This window comes from Halichoerus grypus, chromosome 10 (assembly GCF_964656455.1).
Source record: "Halichoerus grypus chromosome 10, mHalGry1.hap1.1, whole genome shotgun sequence".
Classification (NCBI taxonomy): Eukaryota; Metazoa; Chordata; class Mammalia; order Carnivora; family Phocidae; genus Halichoerus; species Halichoerus grypus.
The window spans coordinates 104,727,443-104,747,407 of NC_135721.1; the positions used below are offsets into that span (position 1 = coordinate 104,727,443).

Here is a 19,965-nt window from a genome sequence, read left to right on the forward strand (position 1 = left end):
AACAAGTTCTTTCAATATCTCCTTCTCCACGAGTCAAAACTTCAGTGGAAATGCTACTAGGATTTTGTTGATTTTCTTGTTGCCTTGTGCCCCATCTAAAAGGAGAATTTCAGACCGATATCCCTGATGAATATGGATTCCAAAATCCTCAACAAAATCCTAGCTAATGGGATCCAACAACACATTAAAAGGATCATCCACCACGACCAACTGGGATTTATCCCCGGGATGCAAGGGTGGTTCAACATTCACAAATCAATCAATGTGATAGAACACATTAATAAGAGGAGGGAGAAGAACCATATGGTCCTCTCAATTGATGCAGAAAAAGCATTTGACAAAATCCAACATCCTTTCCTGATTAAAACTCTCCAGAGTATAGGGATAGAGGGAACATTCCTCAAGCTCATAAAATCCATCTATGAAAAACCCACAGCAAATATCATCCTCAATGGGGAAAAGCTGAGCCTTTCCCTTAAGATCAGGAACACATCAAGGGCGCCCACTCTCACCACTGTTGTTCAACATAGTACCAGAAGTCCTAGCAACAGCAATCAGACAACAAAAAGAAATAAAAGGTATTCAAATGGGCAAAGAAGAAGTCAAACTCTCTCTTTTTGCAGATGACATGATACTTTATGTAGAAAACCCAAAAGACTCCACCCCCAAATTACTAGAACTCGTACAGCAATTCAGTAATGTGGCAGGATACAAAATCAATGCACAGAAATCAGTCGCTTTCTTATACACTAACAACGCAACTGTAGAAAGAGAAATTAAAGAAACGATTCCATTTACAATAGCACCAAAAACCATAAGATACCTCGGAATAAACCTAACCAAAGAGGTAAAGGATCTATACTCTAGGAACTACAAAACACTCATGAAAGAAATTGAAGAAGACACAAAAAGATGGAAAAATATTCCATGCTCATGGATCGGAAAAAAAAACATTGTTAAAATGTCTATGCTACCCAGAGCAATCTATACCTTCAATGCCATCCCGATCAAAATTCCAATGACATTTTCAAAGTGCTGGAACAAACAATCCTAAAATTTGTATGGAATCAGGAAAGACCCCGAATCGCCAAGGAGATGTTGAAAAAGAAAAACAAAGCTGGGGGCATCACGTTGCCCGATTTCAAGCTATATTACAAAGCTGTGATCACCAAGACAGCATGGTACTGGCACAAAAACAGACATACAGACCAATGGAACAGAATAGAGAACCCAGATATGGACCCTCAACTCTATGGTCAAATAATCTTTGACAAAGCAGGAAAAAACATGCAATGGAAAAAAGACAGTCTCTTCAATAAATGGTGCTGGGAAAATTGGACAGCCACATGCAGAAGAATGAAACTCGACCATTCTCTAACACCATTCACAAAGATAAACTCAAAGTGGATGAAAGACCTCAATGTGAGACAGGAATCCATCAAAATCCTAGAGGAGAACATAGGCAGTAACCTCTTTGACATCAGCCACAGCAACTTCTTTCAAGATACATCTCCAAAAGCTAGCGAAACAAAAGCAAAAATGAACTTTTGGGACTTCAACAAGATAAAAATCTTTTGCACAGCAAAGGAAACAGTCAACAAAACAAAGAGGCAACCCACAGAATGGGAGAAGATATTTGCAAATGACACTACAGATAAAGGGCTGGTATCCAAGATCTATAAAGAACTTCTCAAACTCAACACCCAAAAAACAAATAATCAAGTCAAAAAGTGGGCAGAAGAGATGAACAGACACTTCTCTGAAGAAGACATACAAATGGCTAACAGACACATGGAAAAATGTTCATCATCATTAGCCATCAGGGAAATCCAAATCAAAACCACACTGAGATACCACCTTACACCAGTTACAATGGCCAAAATGGACAGGGAAAGAAACAACAAATGTTGGAGAGGTTGTGGAGAAAGGGGAACCCTCTTACACTGTTGGTGGGAATGCAAGTTGGTACAGCCACTTTGGAAAACAGTGTGGAGGTTCCTCAAAAATTTAAAAATAGAGCTACCCTATGACCCAGCAATTGCACTGCTGGGTATTTACCCCAAAGACACAGATGTAGTGAAAAGAAGGGCCATATGCACCGCAGTGTTCATAGCAGCAATGTCCGCAATAGCGAAACTGTGGAAAGAGCCGAGATGCCCTTCAACAGATGAATGGATAAAGAAGATGTGGTCCGTATATACAATGGAATATTACTCAGCCATCAGAAAAGATGAATACCCAACTTTTACATCAACATGGATGGGACTGGAGGAGATTATGCTAAGCGAAATAAGTCAAGCAGAGAAAGTCAATTATCATATGGTTTCACTTATTTGTGGAACATAAGGAATAACATGGAGGACATTAGGAGAACGAAGGGAAAAATGGGCGGGGGGAATTGGAGGGAGAGATGAACCATGAGAGACTAGGGACCTGAGAAACAAACAGGGTTTTAGAGGGGAGAGGGGATTGGTTAGCCCGGTGATGGGTATTAAGGAGGGCACGTACTGCATGGAGCACTGGGTGTTATACGAAAACAATGGATCGTGGATCACTACATCAAAAACTAATGATGTATTGTATGGTGACTAACACAACATAATAAAATAAAATAAAGAATACCGTGATGGTGAAAAAAAAAAAAATGCTACTAGGAAAAGAACCCTAAATCTTAACTTTAAGCACATGCACACCAGAGTTAAGGTTTTGGAATATGGTTCTTAAATGAAATGGACTATGATTGAGAGCGATCAAACCAAGGAAAGCAAAAATATTATGGGATTTACTGGTTTGAGCCATCTTTCCAGGACTGTACTTGCTCAGGGCATCAGGTGGGGTGGTCAGGAATATCACATGGGATATCAGAAAGCCTGAGTGTGAGGCCAGATTCTGGTCTAGCCTGCTGTGTAGTCTTAGGTGAGGTTTTTTGTTTTTGTTTTTAACTCTTTGGCCTCATTCTCCTCATCTGAAAAATGATGTCGTAGGAAGTGCTTCCTAAACTCCATTTCCTGCCCTAATATTCTGTGACCCCGGGATCATCAGGGCTAACACTCATCCAAGGCTTTCAGTGGGTGACAGTGCATTAAGCACTTTCTATGTAGGTAACTCATGCAATCCTCATGACACTCCTAACAGCAGATACTTTGGTATTATTCCCATTTCACAGATGAAGGAAATGAGGCACAGAGAGGTAAGTTGTCTGTCTAAGTCACACAGCTGCTAGTGGAAGAGCAAGGATTTGAGCCCAGGCAACCTGGTCCCAAAGCCCAAGCCTATACCGACTCATACTGCTTGTAATATGACGAGCTGACAAAAGCCAGAAGATACAGGTCTACAGAACAGTCTTTTTGCAAAATTTGGGGCAGCTCAACATCTGTATCTGATTAATGAAGCCTCTTCTTTATGAGTGGTCAGCATGGTCTTCTGGGATTGAAATGTTGCTATGGCAAATAACCACTAAAAAAGACCTCTGTAGCAAAGATGCAGGCGTGAAGTACAAAAAGCAGGAATAATACACGTTCAGATCAGCAGGGTTCAAGGAACCATTCAAACTGGCATAGCTCTAAGCAAAATAATAGAAGAACTTGAAGGCTTTGCAATCTCTATTCTCCCAAAGTGAGGTAACCTGGAACAAGAGCATAAAACCAATAAAACCACCACGAGACAGAAACAAAGCGTCCCCTGTAATGTGGAGTATCCAGTCCTGGCTCCAAACCCTAAGTCCAGGAGCTGCTCAGACTTGACTGCCTGTCTGCGTCATCTGTAGCAGGGAGCGGGAGGGGTCTTGTTAAAATAATGAAGATTCTGGATCTGTAGGTCTGGGTGGACCTGAGACTCTAAGGTGTAAGGAGCTCCGAGGTGAGGCTGTGCTGCTAGAAGGTGGATCATACTTTGTGAGTGGGGGTAAAGAGCCTAGAGGGTCTCAGAGTCTGAAGAACTCACTTGTCACCAGTTAGCTCTGGTCCAGGGTCAAGTTTTGTCAGATGATCTTATCTGTACGTGCCTGCCTGGCTCTAAAACCCGGGATCTGCAATGATGACTTTCTCATTCAACCCTACACTTAGTTTCTTCTGGTAGAATTAAATGGGAAAACGAAATGCCTCCCATAGCCCCCACACCGAGGTCTCTGCAATGGGAGAATCAAGGCTCAGGCCTCCCCACACCTATTACAGAAAGATACCGAGAGCTCTGTTCAGAGGTAAAATCACCCCGAAAACAAATGACTTGCAGAAAAGTGATTTATGTTTGAGGCTTTCTGCTTTGGCCAAAACCTCTTTGAGACTCACTTGCCAGGGCAATGGTATGCTGGGTATGGTATTAAAAGACAGATCATGACCCAATACTCTAATAACTTATAGGGGTGGGGGCAGGGCTTGGATATCTTTACCATCTAGACCTGTGCTGTCCAATATAGTAGCTGTCAGCCATATGCAGCTATTGAGCACTTCAGATATGGCTAGGCTGAATTGAAAACACACATCAGATCTTGAAGACTTGGTATAAAAAGAAGGTAAAATGTCATTAATAAATTTTATATTGATTTTAAGTTAAAATGACAGTATTTTGGGTATATCGTGTTGAACAAACTGTTTTATCGAAATTAATTTCACCTGTTCCTTCTTACTTTTTAAATGTGCCTGCCAGGAAAATTTAAATGATATCTGTGGCTTGATTTAAATTTCTACTGGGCAATGCTAATCTAGCCCCTTGCTATTCAAACTGTGGTTCTCAGACCAGCAGGATCGGTATCAGCTAGGAACCCGTGAGGGAGAATTTTGTCCTCATCTCAGACCTATTGAATCACAATGTGCATTTTAACAAAACCCCAGGTGATTCCTGTGCACATTCTAGTGTGACAGGTGCTGGGCTAGTTTCTCCTACAACATATCCACAGAAGTGCTTGGATTCTTGGTATACTTAAGTGATACACTAAAAGAGTACTGTGCTTGCTGAATTTTCTATACCACATTACAGCTAGCAATAGAAATATATATTTTTAAAATTTTAAATTAAAATTATTACTATACAACTTTAATATAGAAAACAAAATTATATATAACATACATACCACATATATACATACGGGGGAAAGGGAAGGGAGGTTTTTTTCACTGAGGCTACCTTAGTTACTTCTGGATTTTCAGCCACCATGTACGTGAAACTGATGTTCACCAGATCTGTGCCACTGCAGACACAAACTATCCGCCCTTCCAGATCGTTCTCTGACTTTCCAACAGCTTCAAGAGCGGCGAGGATTTTGGGATCCTGTATAGGAGTATACAAATAGGGAAAAATTGTTAGATCACAGAGCATGGAGGGAACATGCTCATTTGATGTAAAAATACACAGAAGGACAAATGTTCTCCATCTAAAAATGCCCTGATATCTAGCATTATTCTAAAACGTGTAGAAGTAAAACTTGTAACACTACACACTACTTGAACTCATTTGGTAGGAAAAGTATTCTAATATCATTAATTGAGAAAACTAGGTATGAGGGTCTTTCTTTAGGTTCTTGGTTGTAATTATCAGAGGACCTGGATGATGGAAAGGCTCTGACCGGGACCTGCTTGGGCCCACAAAGATCAAAGGGGTCTTTGAGCAGAGGACAGTCACTGACGTCTCATGCAAATAAACATAGGCATTGCCACAGCCAGCAACCAAGGGTTATTAAAAAATAAGATTGAGTCGAGTAGCCTGGACACAAAGAGTGAGTATGTTCATCTCTTAGAAGCCATGGCATCTTCATTTGGAATGAAGAGAGTGTAAGTCTACCCTAATTAGCACATAAAATAGCATCTTTGTCCTCCGAAAGAACTCAGGAGGAAATGCCAACATGGTTACGCAGAAATTTTAACTAACATAAAAGAGGACAGCTTTGAAAAAGACACACAGAAACAAAATGAGGCACGTAATTTTGTTTTTCAACATCTAAAAACCTGCAGGGCTATTATGAAAAAGGGAATAAATACTGTGCTTTAATATTCTAGAAAAAAAGGCAGCTTCTAAATTCCTAGCACCACTATGCAAACAGCTTCTTATTCAAACAAGTCAATCACTGTGAAGAAGATGGATTTATATGCTCTGTCATCTTTTTCTCTCAGAGGCAAACGAAGCCTCCAAGGTGAGCTGCTGTCTGCGTGCACAGGTGCACAAATACGGAATTAACCATGCCATTTAAATTTCCACATCAACCACAGACCAGAAGCGACTCACTGTTTGCTTAAAAAAAATGGCAGAAGAGGGAGGGGGGGCCTTGATGAATTAATTTCTGAGTTAAGGAAACTGTTTCTTTGATGGAGGTATCATGCAAGCACCTTCTCTTTGAAAGGTGAATAACGCTTCTAATATAACTAAACATAATGCAACCCAAACCACCCAATGGATATAGATGAAAAGATTTCTAAACCATGTGCCCTTCATTCCCAGCTGATGGCGTTTGGGGCAGTAAAGGGTTAAATAACATTCCAGAACCCTTTTCCAACTTAAGTAAATCTGTGTTTAGAAGAAAAGCCAACACCAATCACAGGTACCTTGGGGGTGGCTCCCAATCGAATACTGTTGATGAGGGAGCATTCTAGCACTTGTCCTTCCTGAAAAGAGAGAATATAATACAGCAGTGAGCTGAAATCTTGCCAGACCTATGGCACGGACGAGTTACGCGATTCTGAAGGCAATGTCAATGATAGTAAGGTAGAGAGGGAGCGAAAAACAAAAGACAGTCATCGAAATACCCGACAATCAGAAATAGTGAAGACCCCATACTTTCCATTTCAAATATACTTGTCTATACGGATGCAGGTCTGAAAAATTATTTATGTTTACAAAGTGTTGTTATCTTTATGCATATAATACTGTTACTGGAGTATGTATAGCATTAAACACGTGTGTGTGTTAATTTTAAGTGGGTACAATACTTCTATAGAATTCCAATTCTATTTCCTTAAATTCAGTTCAAAGATTCATTTAATGTGTGCACTGTGCTGTGTATTGAGTGAAGTCCCAGGGTGTAACAAGATGAACATGCTCTTAATGCACCTTTGAGACTCAACTTGAAACTCTCTTCTTCTAGAAAACCTTCCTAATTCCCAAGATTAAATCAGATCTGCCTGTTTTAAACTCTTGTAACAACCTGACCTTCTCTTTCACAACACTCAATGACTTGTACCTTTTTTTTTTTTTTTTTTAATGTCTGCTTTTCTCCTAGACTGGAATCTATGAGGACTAGGGTAGTATCCCCAATGCCTGCCATATGGAAGAACGTTTTTAAAATCTTGAATAAATAAGTAAGCGTAGGGGTCCATGTCCTTAAGAGGCCTTCTGCCTACTTATTGAGAAATATAATGGTTTAAATCAGAGAGCAGGAAAGAACAACTTGCAGTTCCTGTGCCCTACCTTGCCTTCACTCCTCCAGGTCAGAAAGAAGCCAAATTCATCCACTTTGAAGAGGCAGTTGGGTTCAAACACAAAGGATTCCTGTTAAAAAGAAATGTGTTGATCTGTGTGACTCAGCCCCATTTTTGAATCTAATAAAAATGCAAATATCTTTTAAGCATCTAAACGAGGGAAAATGAGAAATCACCCTTTTGCATCCTAAATCTAATGACCGTATTTTCTATTACATTATGGAATATTTTCATCTTGAAAACTCTTTGCATTCACTTTTGTATTGAAAGAGTGATCAACTTTATGCAGCATCTCCCTCTAGAGTAGCTTTAAGGACAAAACACACTGATGTCCTGTAGGTCATAGAGAAGAAAGTTTCTCTAAGACCTGAGATGAGCTCAGGGAAGGAAGAAGGACTCCCAGATTCCAGCCAACTGGTCTCCCTCCACAAAAGAGCAATTGTTGTCTGTATTTAATATAATGTAAAAAATCGGGAAATAATTTTTTTTAAATCATTGATTTTTTTTTTTTTTTTTTGTCTACATCATTCAGCATTCAGATGTTTACTGAGAAAATTTCTGAGATTTTTGCTTTTACATCCAACTTCATGTGGTATCCTCTAAACCAGGACTTGAGCAGGACTTTGACCTAGGCAAAGTGTAGTCCTTGGACCAGCAGTATCAACATCATCTGGGAGCTTGATTGAACTGCAGAGTCTAAGGCTCCAGCCCAGATGGACCGAACCAGAGTCTCTGGGAGCAGGGCCCAGAAATCTGCATTCCAACAACCCCTCCAGGTGATTCTAATGCACGCTAAAGTATGAGAACTACTGCAGTGGCCTTGGACACCAGAAACTCTGTTGAAACTTAGAGAATCAAAATTTGAATCAAGAAGGAATTTTAGGCTCCACATGCAGGGATTCAGGAATGCTATGCTGTACTTGCCGAAAGATTTCTGGTCTTTAGAAAGAAAGTACCATTGTGCTTATGAGCACCAGGTAAATTCTGTATCAGTGAAAGAAAAAGAGTATTCAGGAAATGAACCCAGATACCCTTTGCCCTCTGTCTGTATTGCACCAAGCCTTGGCACCACATATCCTTCTCATGACGTAAAGAAGTTGTCCTCCTCGATAATTACAGGGCCAACAATAGGGAACCTGTCTGCAGGTTCCAATAGGGATCCACATGTGGATCAGGGCAGTGACTTAAAACAAAGAGTGATTATAGGATTATGACTTTAAGGGTAGTTCATACTCTGAATTTCACCCATCAAAACATATCTTTCTAAATTTCAGGGAAACAGCAACATTCATCAAGGTAAAGCCAATGTCAAGAGACTGGGCCACCAGAAGGTGTCAGAATTTAGAGTCCCAGGGGCCTTGAACAAAGCCAGCCTTCAAATTTGTTTGGGTAGTCTTCTGATAGGTGAAGAATATCATACATTTTCAACTGTGTACCAGACACATGCTAAGCACTGCAGACATAGCAATGAAAAATAGAAAGAATGGGGGCATGGTATGACCTTTGCCTTTGGAATCAAAACCCAGTTCTGCCATTTATTTTTTATCATCTCCTAGAAAGGCCCTTTCTAAGTCTCATAATCCTTATCTAATAAACAGAGGTATTTACACACACCTTTCAGGCTTGTAGCAATTAAGTGAGTTGATAAATGTAAAGTGCTTGGCACACAGTTACAATTCAGCAAGTGGTAGCTACTATCAGTAATGTATGGCTCAAACTTACATTTGTGATAACAAATTACTAACAACATGACATTGCCAATATTTGACCCACAAAGATGGCACTTTGGAATGGTTCAACTTTTTTGAAAAGGCTTGACCCAGGAGCTTACACTCTAGATAGGTAGGAGTTATCCAGGTGAAGCAGCATGCTGAGCAGAAGGAACAGCATTTGCAAGGACATGTACACCTGACCTGATACTGGGAAGTTCTGAGGAATTGGTGTGGTTAGAACATCTCAACGGAATAGCAGCAGATGAGACTGGACCCATAATTAGGGCTAGAACAGAAGGGTGTTGTATGCCATGCAAAAGGTATTAAACTTGACCAAAAGGCCACAGGGAGTCTTGTTATTATTACTGATAGAAAAACAAGAATCACTAACTAATTAAAATATGAGAATTAACACATTTTAGAATATTTCCTGCAGTATCTTAATGGTAGTACAAAATTCTGGTGCATAACATTCAAAAGTCTGTCCTAGAAGGGTATTTACAGAGTAGACCCACAATGAATCAGCTACCATTTTTATTATCTATTTATGTGCACCCTCTCCTTTTCCAAATAAGGATTTGAAATGATCCATGAAATCTACATGATAAATAAGAATGGTTTTACAACTTATTTTGAGGTGGAACTTTCAGTTCCTTGGCCTCCTTAACTGTAATGATTTTTCTTTCTTTCTCTGTCAGTTACAAAGTACCCCCAGAGCTGATCACCACCACCTTGAAATTTCAATTCCTAACGTCCCATTCTTGGACCGCGTCACCTGATCTCTCTAGTCCCTACCTCGACAGTACCCATTCTCCTATATCCACTTGACTTTACAACTTCCTATTCATTAAGCTTACCAATCACTCACTGTCCACCAGACTTCTCTCTCCCTCCTTTTGCTTCTGCCCTTGTCTAGCTTACTTCCATGGTGCAATCACTCCCTCACAGACACCCTCAATCCCCAGGCCTCATTTCTGTTTTCTTAGCCACAGAGCCAAGTCCATCTTTTCTTAAAAAATTTTTATTGTTATGTTAATCACCATACATTACATCATTAGTTTTTGATGGAGTGTTCCATGATTCATTGTTTGTGTATAACACCCAGTGCTCTATGCAGAACGTGCCTTCTTTAATACCCATCACCAGGCTAACCCATCCTCCCACCCCCCTCCCCTCTAGAACCCTCAGTTTGTTTTTCAGAGTCCATCGTCTCTCATGGTTCGTCTCCCCCTCCGATTTCCCCCCCTTCATTCTTCCCCTATCTTCTTCTTCTTTTTTTTTTTTTTAACATATATTGTATTATTTGTTTCAGAGGTACAGATCTGTGATTCAACAGTCTTGCACAATTCACAGCACTCACCATAGCACATACCCTCCCCAATGTCTATCACCCAGCCACCCCATCCCTCCCACCCCCCACCACTCCAGCAACCCTCAGTTTGTTTCCTGAGATTAAGAATTCCTCATATCAGTGAGGTCATATGATACATGTCTTTCTCTGATTGACTTATTTCGCTCAGCATAACACCCTCCAGTTCCATCCACGTCATTGCAAATGACAAGATCTCATTCCTTTTGATGAACCAAGTCCATCTTATCCATATTTTATCACTGAATTTGATGAAGAAAATCACAGAACTGGATTGACGGGCTTTAGTTGACATTCGAGATCACAAACGTCACACGAAGAGTCAACAATGACTTCCAGACTTATTAATTCTTTCTTAAAAGTTTCCCGACCCTGTGAAAGGACTATTTCATGGCTTCTTCTCAAACTCCTTGAGTCCCAGCAATTACCGTGCTTCACTGAGTAAAGAAAACCCATCCGATGAGAACCATTCTCCTTCTTCCCTCCCCATAAAGCATACTTTCTCCCAACAGAGATCCGTCCGCCCTCTGCCATTTCTGCTTGGGATACAATCCTCTTTCACTCACACAAGGATTGCAGTCTTCCATTCATCACCACCCAACACACACCAGCTTTTCCTTTCTCTACTAGATCATTCCTGGAAGCATACACATGTTCTAGCTCTTCCCACCTCCTTCACGTACTACCTTATGTCTGTGATCCCCTTTAGAGTATATCTTGAAAAGTTTGTCCATATTCACTGCCTCTACTACCTCTCTTCCATACTATCTTTGACCAATTCCATCTGCCTTCTGTTCCTGTCTCCCTCTGTAATTTCTTTGGCCAGGTTTACCATGGCTTTCATACAGCCAAATGAGGCATACATGTTCTTTTTCTCATCCGATTTGATCTCTGAATGGTAGACTATTCCCTCCTTCTTGAAACACTCTCCAACCTTGGTTGCATACCATTCCTTCAGTCTCTTTTCCTTCTATACTCAACTTCTACATGCTTTCCAGGACTTGGTTCTGAGAATTCTCATGGCCACGATGTTCCTAGATCTCCTTTAACCCCCTGGTTTCAATACCATCTATGTCTTGATGACTCCCAAATTTATAATAGCAGCCCAGTCCTCTCTGAGTTCCAAACTTTACTCTCTCCTTGACATCTCCACTCAGATGTCTCTAAATTAACATGCCCATAACTGCATGCTTTACTCACTACCCTCTCTCCAAGCCTTTCCAGCATTAAGACTTTGTTCAATAAATGTCACCTGTATCTACTGATTTATGGAAACTGAGTCATCCTTGACTTTCCCCTCTCACTTCCATTAACGAGTCTCCTTCATACTTCATATATATCCATTTGACTTTGAGGCACCTCCTGGGAATCCCCATTGGACCAGGAGCACTATTTGAGTGCCCCTCAAAGAACTCATTTTCAAAACAAGACAAGAAATGTAGGCAAGGAGAAGACAAATAAGATAGAAAAGTAAAACGAACTCAAAATTAAAGAGAGCTCCAGAAAGCCTTGTCATAAGATCCTAAATAGGTAAAAGAGGATACCAATTTGGCTCTGGGCTCCCTAGCAACAAAAGCAAAAAGAGAAAAAATATCATTGACCAGGAACCCATACAGTTCACAGATTAAAAACACATTGGTTGTTAGGAGAGACAATTGCCAGAAGAGAAATTCTCTGTGGGAGCTCCAAGAAGCTCTGACCAATGCTACAGACAAGGTTCCCAATGAAGCCCACAGTAATGCTGTCCACTCTGGCTACAACATTCGCAGACTAAACGTGTTGAAACTACCCATAACAATCAGAGAACAAATCTGAGCAGTATGTGGCAATCGGCTGAAAGGAATGGAAACACAATCTCTCTGTTTCTCTCCACTCCCAGGAACACGTAGAAGGACCTGACCCTCAGGGTGAGTAACAGACACAATCTTTATTCTTTTTTCCCTACCAGCAGTGTTAAATTTCACACGGATACCTACTGACCACAACTTGGGTCGTGGCTCCATGACCTAGCTGAGGCAATAATATCCTCAGTCCCCTTCTCAGGGAAATCTTCCCTCCAGACTTGGGCATGGCAGGGGAGGTCATCAAAGGAAGCTGGCTTCTTTCTCCTTTTGCAAATCTGTTCGTTTTGCGTTAGCAAATGGTAATGGGATTCTCTAGTAAGGAAACAAACCAGAACAGAACTTCCTCCAGGGAGCTCAGAATTTCAGTTCTCACAGGACTCTTGTTAAAATTCACCACAGTCACACTTTAGAGCTCAAGGACTGGTTAACTCCTCCAGCCAAGCTCACTCTTTCCTCAAACCATTGGGAGAAACAGGATGAAAGGCACAGCAACTCCTTTTGTGAGACTATGGACAAGCTGGGGACCAGGGTGGGACATGCTGTTTAAGAGGCAAGAAGGATCACTTTTGCTGGAATCACTATAGCTAGAAACTTTCTCTGCCTCAAGGATCCCTGCTCTGAGAGGCTTGTGCCATGATGGGCTTCCCGAAGCACTTCCCTCATTTCATCATGGATAGAGTATATTTAAAAGCTGTGTGTCTCAACATTATTTTTAGCCTATTTTCCCCACTTAACGCATGCCACTGCAATATTATTCAATATCACGACCTATCTTTCAAAGATTCAAGTCACTTTCAAGATTAGGGGCACCTGGGTGACTCAGTTAAGCGTTTGCCTTCGGCTCAGGTCATGGTCTCAGGGTCCTGGGATCGAACCCCACGTCGGGCTCCCTGCTCAACAGCAAGTCTGCTTCTCCCTCCCTCTCTGTCCCTCTGCCCACTTGTGCTTTATCTCTCAAATAAATAAAATCTTTAAAAATATGACATAGATTAAAATATTTTTCCTTTGTTTCAAGTTTAAAAGTCTTTTCAGCTCAGGTCATGATTCCAAGGTCCTGGGATCTAGTCCCACATTGGGCTACTTGCTCAGCGGGGAGCCTGCTTCTCCCTCTGCCTGCTGCTCCCACTGCTTGTGCTCTCGCTCTGACAAATAAATAAAATCTTTAAAAGAAAAAAAAAAAAAAAGGAAGCTGTGCTTGGTTCCAAAGCCAGCCTCCCCAGCAGGCATCTGCTGGAGAATCTTGGTGGTGGTGCTGCCCAGCCTCACCAAGCTTCAGTTTTCCCATCTGTAAATTGAGAACATGGATACCAACATCCCAGGGCTCTCAAAATTGAGAAAGCCGAAGTGCCTGGGACAAGGCAAATGCTGAATAAATTGTAGTAGTTATTAGAAAACAGCACACTATTTAATTTGGGGCCATCGTGCGAGACATTTCACAAATATGATCTCATTTAAATCTGCCAACTCCGCATGGTTTTAGACTAGATCAACACTGCCCAATAGATTTTCCATGATGCAAATGTTGGCGATGACAGCCCAACATGGTAGCCAGGGGAACCACATGGGGCCATGAAACACTTGAAATGTAGCTAGTGCAGCAAAGGTAAATTTTTAATTTTAATTCATTTTTATTTAAATAGCCACAGGTGGTTAGTGGTTACCATATTGGACAACACAGTTGTAGAGGTAAGAAGAAAATTTTTCAGAAAAGAGTAAATCATTTAAAGCCACAGTTGATAAGTAACAGACCAGGGATGCAAACTGGTTTCTTGGATTCCAGAGCCCATGCCTGTTCTACTTTGTCAACATTGACCAAACAGGTCCCCCTCTGCCTATCAGCAGAGGGGGACCAATGGCTTACTGGATGGTCAGTAAATCAATACTGCTTTTGTAGGCTCCACCTCTGGGGACGCATGGGGCTCACTGTCCTTGTTTCCTGGTTTGTTAAGAACTGACGGGAAGAAAAAAAATGACTTTATTAAGGTTGGAGAGAGACAAGGGACATCTAAGTTAGGGAAAAGCCACTAGGGGGTCTTATCAAACATTGATAATGTTATAAACCATTACCACGAAAACAGATGAGCTTGGGAGGGGCCTTAGGCTGGGGACTCAGGTGGAGTCTGGGGTAGTTCACCAAGAGCTCCTGCTTTTGATCAGATCCTGGAATCTCAGAGCCCAAGGGAGGGGCCTATTTATTTGGTTCATGGCCTATTTATTTCAGTTCTTTATTCCAGAGCAATTGGCTAAGCTCTGGCGCTAGCTATAGCAGATCCTCTCTGATTCTGCACAAACACTTCCTCTCTCAGATAGAATCACAATTTTTTTTTTTTTTTTTACCTTTTCAAGTTAGAACTAAAGCCCTTGGTGATGACATTCTGTCATCAGAATGATTTATAGACTGCTGTAGCAGATGGGTTCTCAAGTTGTTTTTACCCTCATGGGTCTGGTTTCCCCTTGGAAGGATCCAGAATGTTCATTGCACTTGTTAATCTTCCTTCTAATTTATAGACCCCTTGAGATGATGGGGCTCTGGGCTTCTCAGCTCACATTCCACAGGGGAGCAGGAGAACACTGGTCATGGCTGCCCCACCACCGACCCTTGTGATGTACTATCACCTTGTGAAGAGATCTGTCAGATAATATAAGACCACTTGCAGCTTTTGTGTTCCCTGCCATGGCCTTGGATCCTTTGGACAGAATGTCCGTCCTGGGTTACGTTGTTCAAATTTAATATAGACATCTGCTCCTCTCTCTGATGCTCAGCCAGAAACCAAGAGGGGTATACAGTTTTGGTGTGAAAAGCAACCCAAGAGTTGTGTGTGGCACCTACTGCCCGAAGTTCTGCTTCTGTGCCCCGGCGCCACCCGCCCCTAGCGGAGATGCGCAGTGCTCGCTGAGCACCCACCGGGTGATGCTCCCTGCACTTCGTACACATAACCTACTCACTTCCTCACACTCCTACAAGGGAGCTACTATGCTTATTCCTGTTTTAGAGAGAAGGCCATCGAGGCGAAGGAAGCATCTTGCCCAGGATGGTATAGCTGCTGGGGCAGAGCCAGGATCCTGGCTCCACAGAAGCACACACCTGAATCACACCTGCATCGAGGCCGGTAAGGGAGAGTGACACTGTTGGGGGGTGAGGGGGGCAGATGACTACTCAGCAGTCACATCTGGAGGCCCCACTGTTCTCCCTGTCGCTGAATACCAGCAGCCATCACTAGGGTTGGAAGGGTGCTGGAAGTTTCTTAGGTTTAATTACCACGTTTCTTGAGGCCTCCCTGTGATGCCCACCCCCACCGGCCGTAATTTATTACCGGGTTGTGATGGAGGGGTGTTTCCCACCGCCTCGCATCGAGTCTGAGTGTGTTCTCGGATCCTAGTACCAAGGAAAATGGTCTGTCCTGATCTGTTGCTTCCCTTGCAATCTAGTGGACATGGTGAGTCCTATGACTGCGTTTCCTGCCTGGCTTTGGCCACCAGAATCACAAGTAGCCGCTCTGCAGTCACTTATTCCAACTTTATGGAACGTTTTTTGCTGCCCATAGAGTGGCTGCCTGCTAATTTTGCCTCTAATTTGATGTCCTTCACATGGTTCCCCCCTACCTTCAGCCTAAATCCCTGTTCCATTCAATTTATCTAGTTGTACATATTTCTGCATGACAGCTTACTTTGGAATATGGAAGAAAATGTGTATAAATAAGCATAAAAACCACTTCAAGAACACCAGAGGGGTGCCTGGGTGTTAAGGGTCTGCCTTTGGCTCAGGTCATGATCTCAGGGTCCTGGCATCAAGTCCCACATCGGGCTCCCTGCTCAGCAGCAAGTCTGCTTCCCCCTCTTCCTCTGCCTCCCACCCCCTGCTCATGCTCTGTCAAGTATATAAATAAAATCTTAAAAAAAAAAAAACACACCAGAAACTACTGGGCATTTTACATTGGTTTTAGGGTCAGATAGACCAGATCCGACTATGGCTGGACACCTATAAGCTTATTTGAGCTCCATTTCTTCATCCCCAAAAGCAGGGATAACCAAAAATAATTGCCCATTTCACAGGTTACCTTTGGGCACTCAAGTGCTTGATGCATAATCTGCACCCAGTAAATTACCACTGATTATTAATAACACAGTAATAGTAATTATTATAATGTTGCCAGTATCAATTACAATTCATCATCCAAGAACAAAGGAGGTAACTACCACCACCCCTCCCATATGGATGAGTAAACTGATCCTAACTGACGTTAGCAAGTTGCCCAAGAGGACACAGATGATAAGCAGCAAGTTACGTCCACATTGTGACAAGAAGAGCATTTCTGTTATGTGGATCCTTATGAGCAATGGTACCATGGTGTGCTCATTTCCACTGATCCAGAATGCACATCTGGGAGTTTAAGCATGGCGGAAACCCAGAGTTCGTACATTACTACTGCCCTAGACTCGGTGAAATTTCGGTTTTTGCCCAAGGAGGTCAGGTTGTGTTTGTTCTCTGCCCGAGCCAGCCTCAGGCTACATCAGGCACAGAGGCTCCATCTTCAGAGCACAGTTTTAGCTTCTACCCTCTTCATGGGCCATGTTGGGGAGTAGTGACTGGAGGAGATAATGTGGGGCTTGGGCACCCCCCGCCCTGAACCTCCCTGACATGGCAGATCACACTCTCAGATGATGACAGGTCAATCCGGGGAAATTATTTGGCAAACTTCACAAGGTGCTAGAGACCTGGTGTCTATCTTGGCTTCTGAATTCCATAGACACAAAAATGAAAATTTCTCTCCCTCCATAGCCAACCGTGAGCACCTAACTTGCTCATTTCAATGATAAAGTGAACCCTTATCCTGGTATCAAGTGGAATGGTTTAATCCAATCATTTCATCTTTTTCTTTCTCCAGAAATAAAGAATATCACCAACTTCCCAAGTGACCTGGGCGTGGGAAAGTTGATGAAAGATACTGAAAAAGCAGCAAGGGGAAAACACACCTTTCCAGATCTTTCATGTTCTATATTTTTAAAAACCTTGAAATTTGGCCCATGATACTTATTAACAAGATCTCTGACATCTTCTTGGCTGTGAGGATTTGTGTCAGCTCAAGGAGGGTCTGGATTTGGGAGGGAGGGAGGGAGGACGTGCATGGATGAGCCACCTGAGAGTCAAACTCTGTTTCTGACTGCTTAAAGTATGGTCATGAGTAGTCATGAATTCCCATTTTCCCTTTTACTTCCAGATAAAGATGTTAAATCCCTGGGACTCATTTTTTAAGGTCTGCCGGTTTGAGATGCTAAACTCTTTGTGTCTGTCTCTGTCCCTCTCCCTCCCTGAAGCATCTCCGATGGGATTTCTGAGCCAAATCTGGATGTTCAGGCTCAGAGATAGCTCGTGTTGTGTTGTGGCAGGACAATGGGACAGGCTCCCTGATTCTTGCCATGGGACACCTGAAACAATTATTCCTAGGATATTCAGTGAACAACTTCTCAGCTTGCAGAAGGAAGAACAAAGTCAACAAAATATGCTTTCAGGAGGAGTGGGTGGTAACTGAAAGTAACTTCCTTGGACAGGAAAACTGTCATGTTAGTCAAAACTTAGCAACTTAGTAGCCTTAGCAACTAAAATAAGGAGAAATTAAAGAAGACCAATTTATACAGAGCCAGGGAGGAAAATAATTGTTTTTGTAATAGATATTTACAACAAATATTAAAATAAAAAATGTGCCCTTCCTCCCATCTCCTCCCCCCCACCCCCAGAGATTCTCTCTCTTGAGCAAACCGTAGTCAGGCTCCTCTGAATCTTCTTCCCAACTAGACATCCACTTTGGGACTTCCATGTCTGTCTTTGCAGTGATCGATTTTATCAGGAATCCTGCTAAGTTGCTTTAGCCAGAATCTCCCACCCTCAATATCTGAGCACCTTTGATATCTGATCAGGTGCCTCAACCTCCACCATCTCCAGGTAACCTCCACCTGCTCTTTGGCTATAAACCCCCCTTTCCTCCTTGTATTCAGAGTTGAGCTCAACCTCTCCCCAAGTACTGTATACCCCCCACTGTAGTAGTCTCTTGAACAGTCTGCCCACTCATTCTTTAATAAGTGTCAAGAATAACTTTTTCTTTAACGCCCCCCCCCCAATAATTCTAAAAACAACAGGAGATGTGCTTTGCAGATGGGCTTGAAGCATGACCACAAGCTGGAAAATCCTTTTCAGTAAAGCACTTCTAATTAAACCACAATTTGTTCCAGAAAAATAAACTGCACTGAGCAAATGATCAGAAATACGACACAGGGGGCGCCTGGGCGGCTCAGTCGGTTAAGTGTCTGACTCCTGGTTTCCACTTAGGTTATGATCTCAGGGTCGTGAGATCAAGCCCTGTTTTGGGCTCTGCACTGGGCATGGAGCCTTCTTAAGATTCTCTCTCTCCTCCCTCTGTACCTACCCTCCACCCTGCTCACACTCACTTGCGCTCTCTTAAAAAAAAAAAAAAAAAAAAAAGGGAAAGAAAGAAATACAGTGACAGAGAAGACATATATCTGAAGAAGCAGGTCAGGGAAAGAATGTTTTCAGCTATTGCTACCTGGAGATGTCAGTCCACATTGAACAGAGTCATTGAAAGGAATCTCAAGAGACATCCACGAAATTGCCCTCTAAATGTATGCATTTTCTACTTAAATAATTCAGCTTTTAAAAATGCCTGTCTTTACATTAGCTGCATGAGAGGTCGCTCCCTTCCACTTTGTCTTCTGAAATAGCTTCCATTTGGGCCTCAAAGATACAGTCCCACTGGAGCTTAGGGCCAATCCTGGCTCTTTCACTTTTTATTGTCTAAAAGAAGTGCAGAAATTACTGGATCATGCACACAAGGGCTACTGCTATCACCTCGAGAATTCTGCAGTGAGGGCAGAGCTGTAGAAAACTGCAGATCTGAAGGCTTAGCATGTGACTGTTCTGCACCAAAGGGGGGGCTGCTGCCTCGGGGGAAGGGGAGTGGAAGCAGGGGCAGGCAGGGAGAGCCTTCAAACCACGAGGCAGGACTAAGACCTGTGAGAGGAGAGAGGAAGGGTCTCCCGACCGCACTATGGCTCTGACAACATCTCCACCAGGCGGATGGAATTCCCGAAGCAAGGACTGCCCACCAGCCTCATCCCGGGCAGACAGTGGCCAGCTCCAGAATCTCTGCCATGTCACTCACTGGCTAGGAACCTCATTATGAACGTTGTAAGGGTGCCAAAGCTGTGGCAGCTGGAGGCTATCTATTGACCACACGGCTCTTGCCAGGGTCCACTGGAAGGAGAGATCAGTGGCGTACCTCCATGACTGCCAATGCTAACCCTTCTCCAGATCCCCCCTGAAAAGGACCTCCAGTTCCAGTTCCTTGGTACACTTAAAATTCCTTAAAAATTAGGAACCATTTAAATAACAAAAAAATCCGAGTCCCAGATATGTAACTAAGGAATTGTTGGATCACTGTGGGTGCTTATTAGTATCTATTGGGTGACGAATGATTTCCCTGCTGGGAATATAGCAGTAAATAAAAACAAAGGATCTGCTCTCATGGCTTATATTCTAGGGGGAATTTGGATAATGAACAAAAAATAGTATATCAGGAATTGATAAATGTGAAGTTAAAAAAATCTAAAAGGGTAAAGGT

At 42.4% G+C, this 19,965-nt stretch overlaps 1 protein-coding gene across 7 annotated transcripts in view; it reads right to left on the reverse strand.

Moving 5' to 3' along the window:
- Positions 1-19,965, reverse strand: part of PLCB4 (phospholipase C beta 4) — a 407,599-nt gene that overhangs the window by 126,509 nt on the left and 261,125 nt on the right. For all 7 annotated transcript variants that reach the window (XM_078056950.1, XM_078056949.1, XM_078056943.1 and 4 more), the window contains 3 exons: positions 7,396-7,476; positions 6,534-6,593; positions 5,122-5,265 (listed from right to left, as the gene is read on the reverse strand). In XM_078056950.1, coding sequence (XP_077913076.1) covers positions 5,122-5,151 — 30 coding nt within the window. In that variant the 5' untranslated portion in view covers positions 5,152-5,265; positions 6,534-6,593; positions 7,396-7,476. The remainder of the gene's footprint in view (positions 1-5,121; positions 5,266-6,533; positions 6,594-7,395; positions 7,477-19,965) is intronic.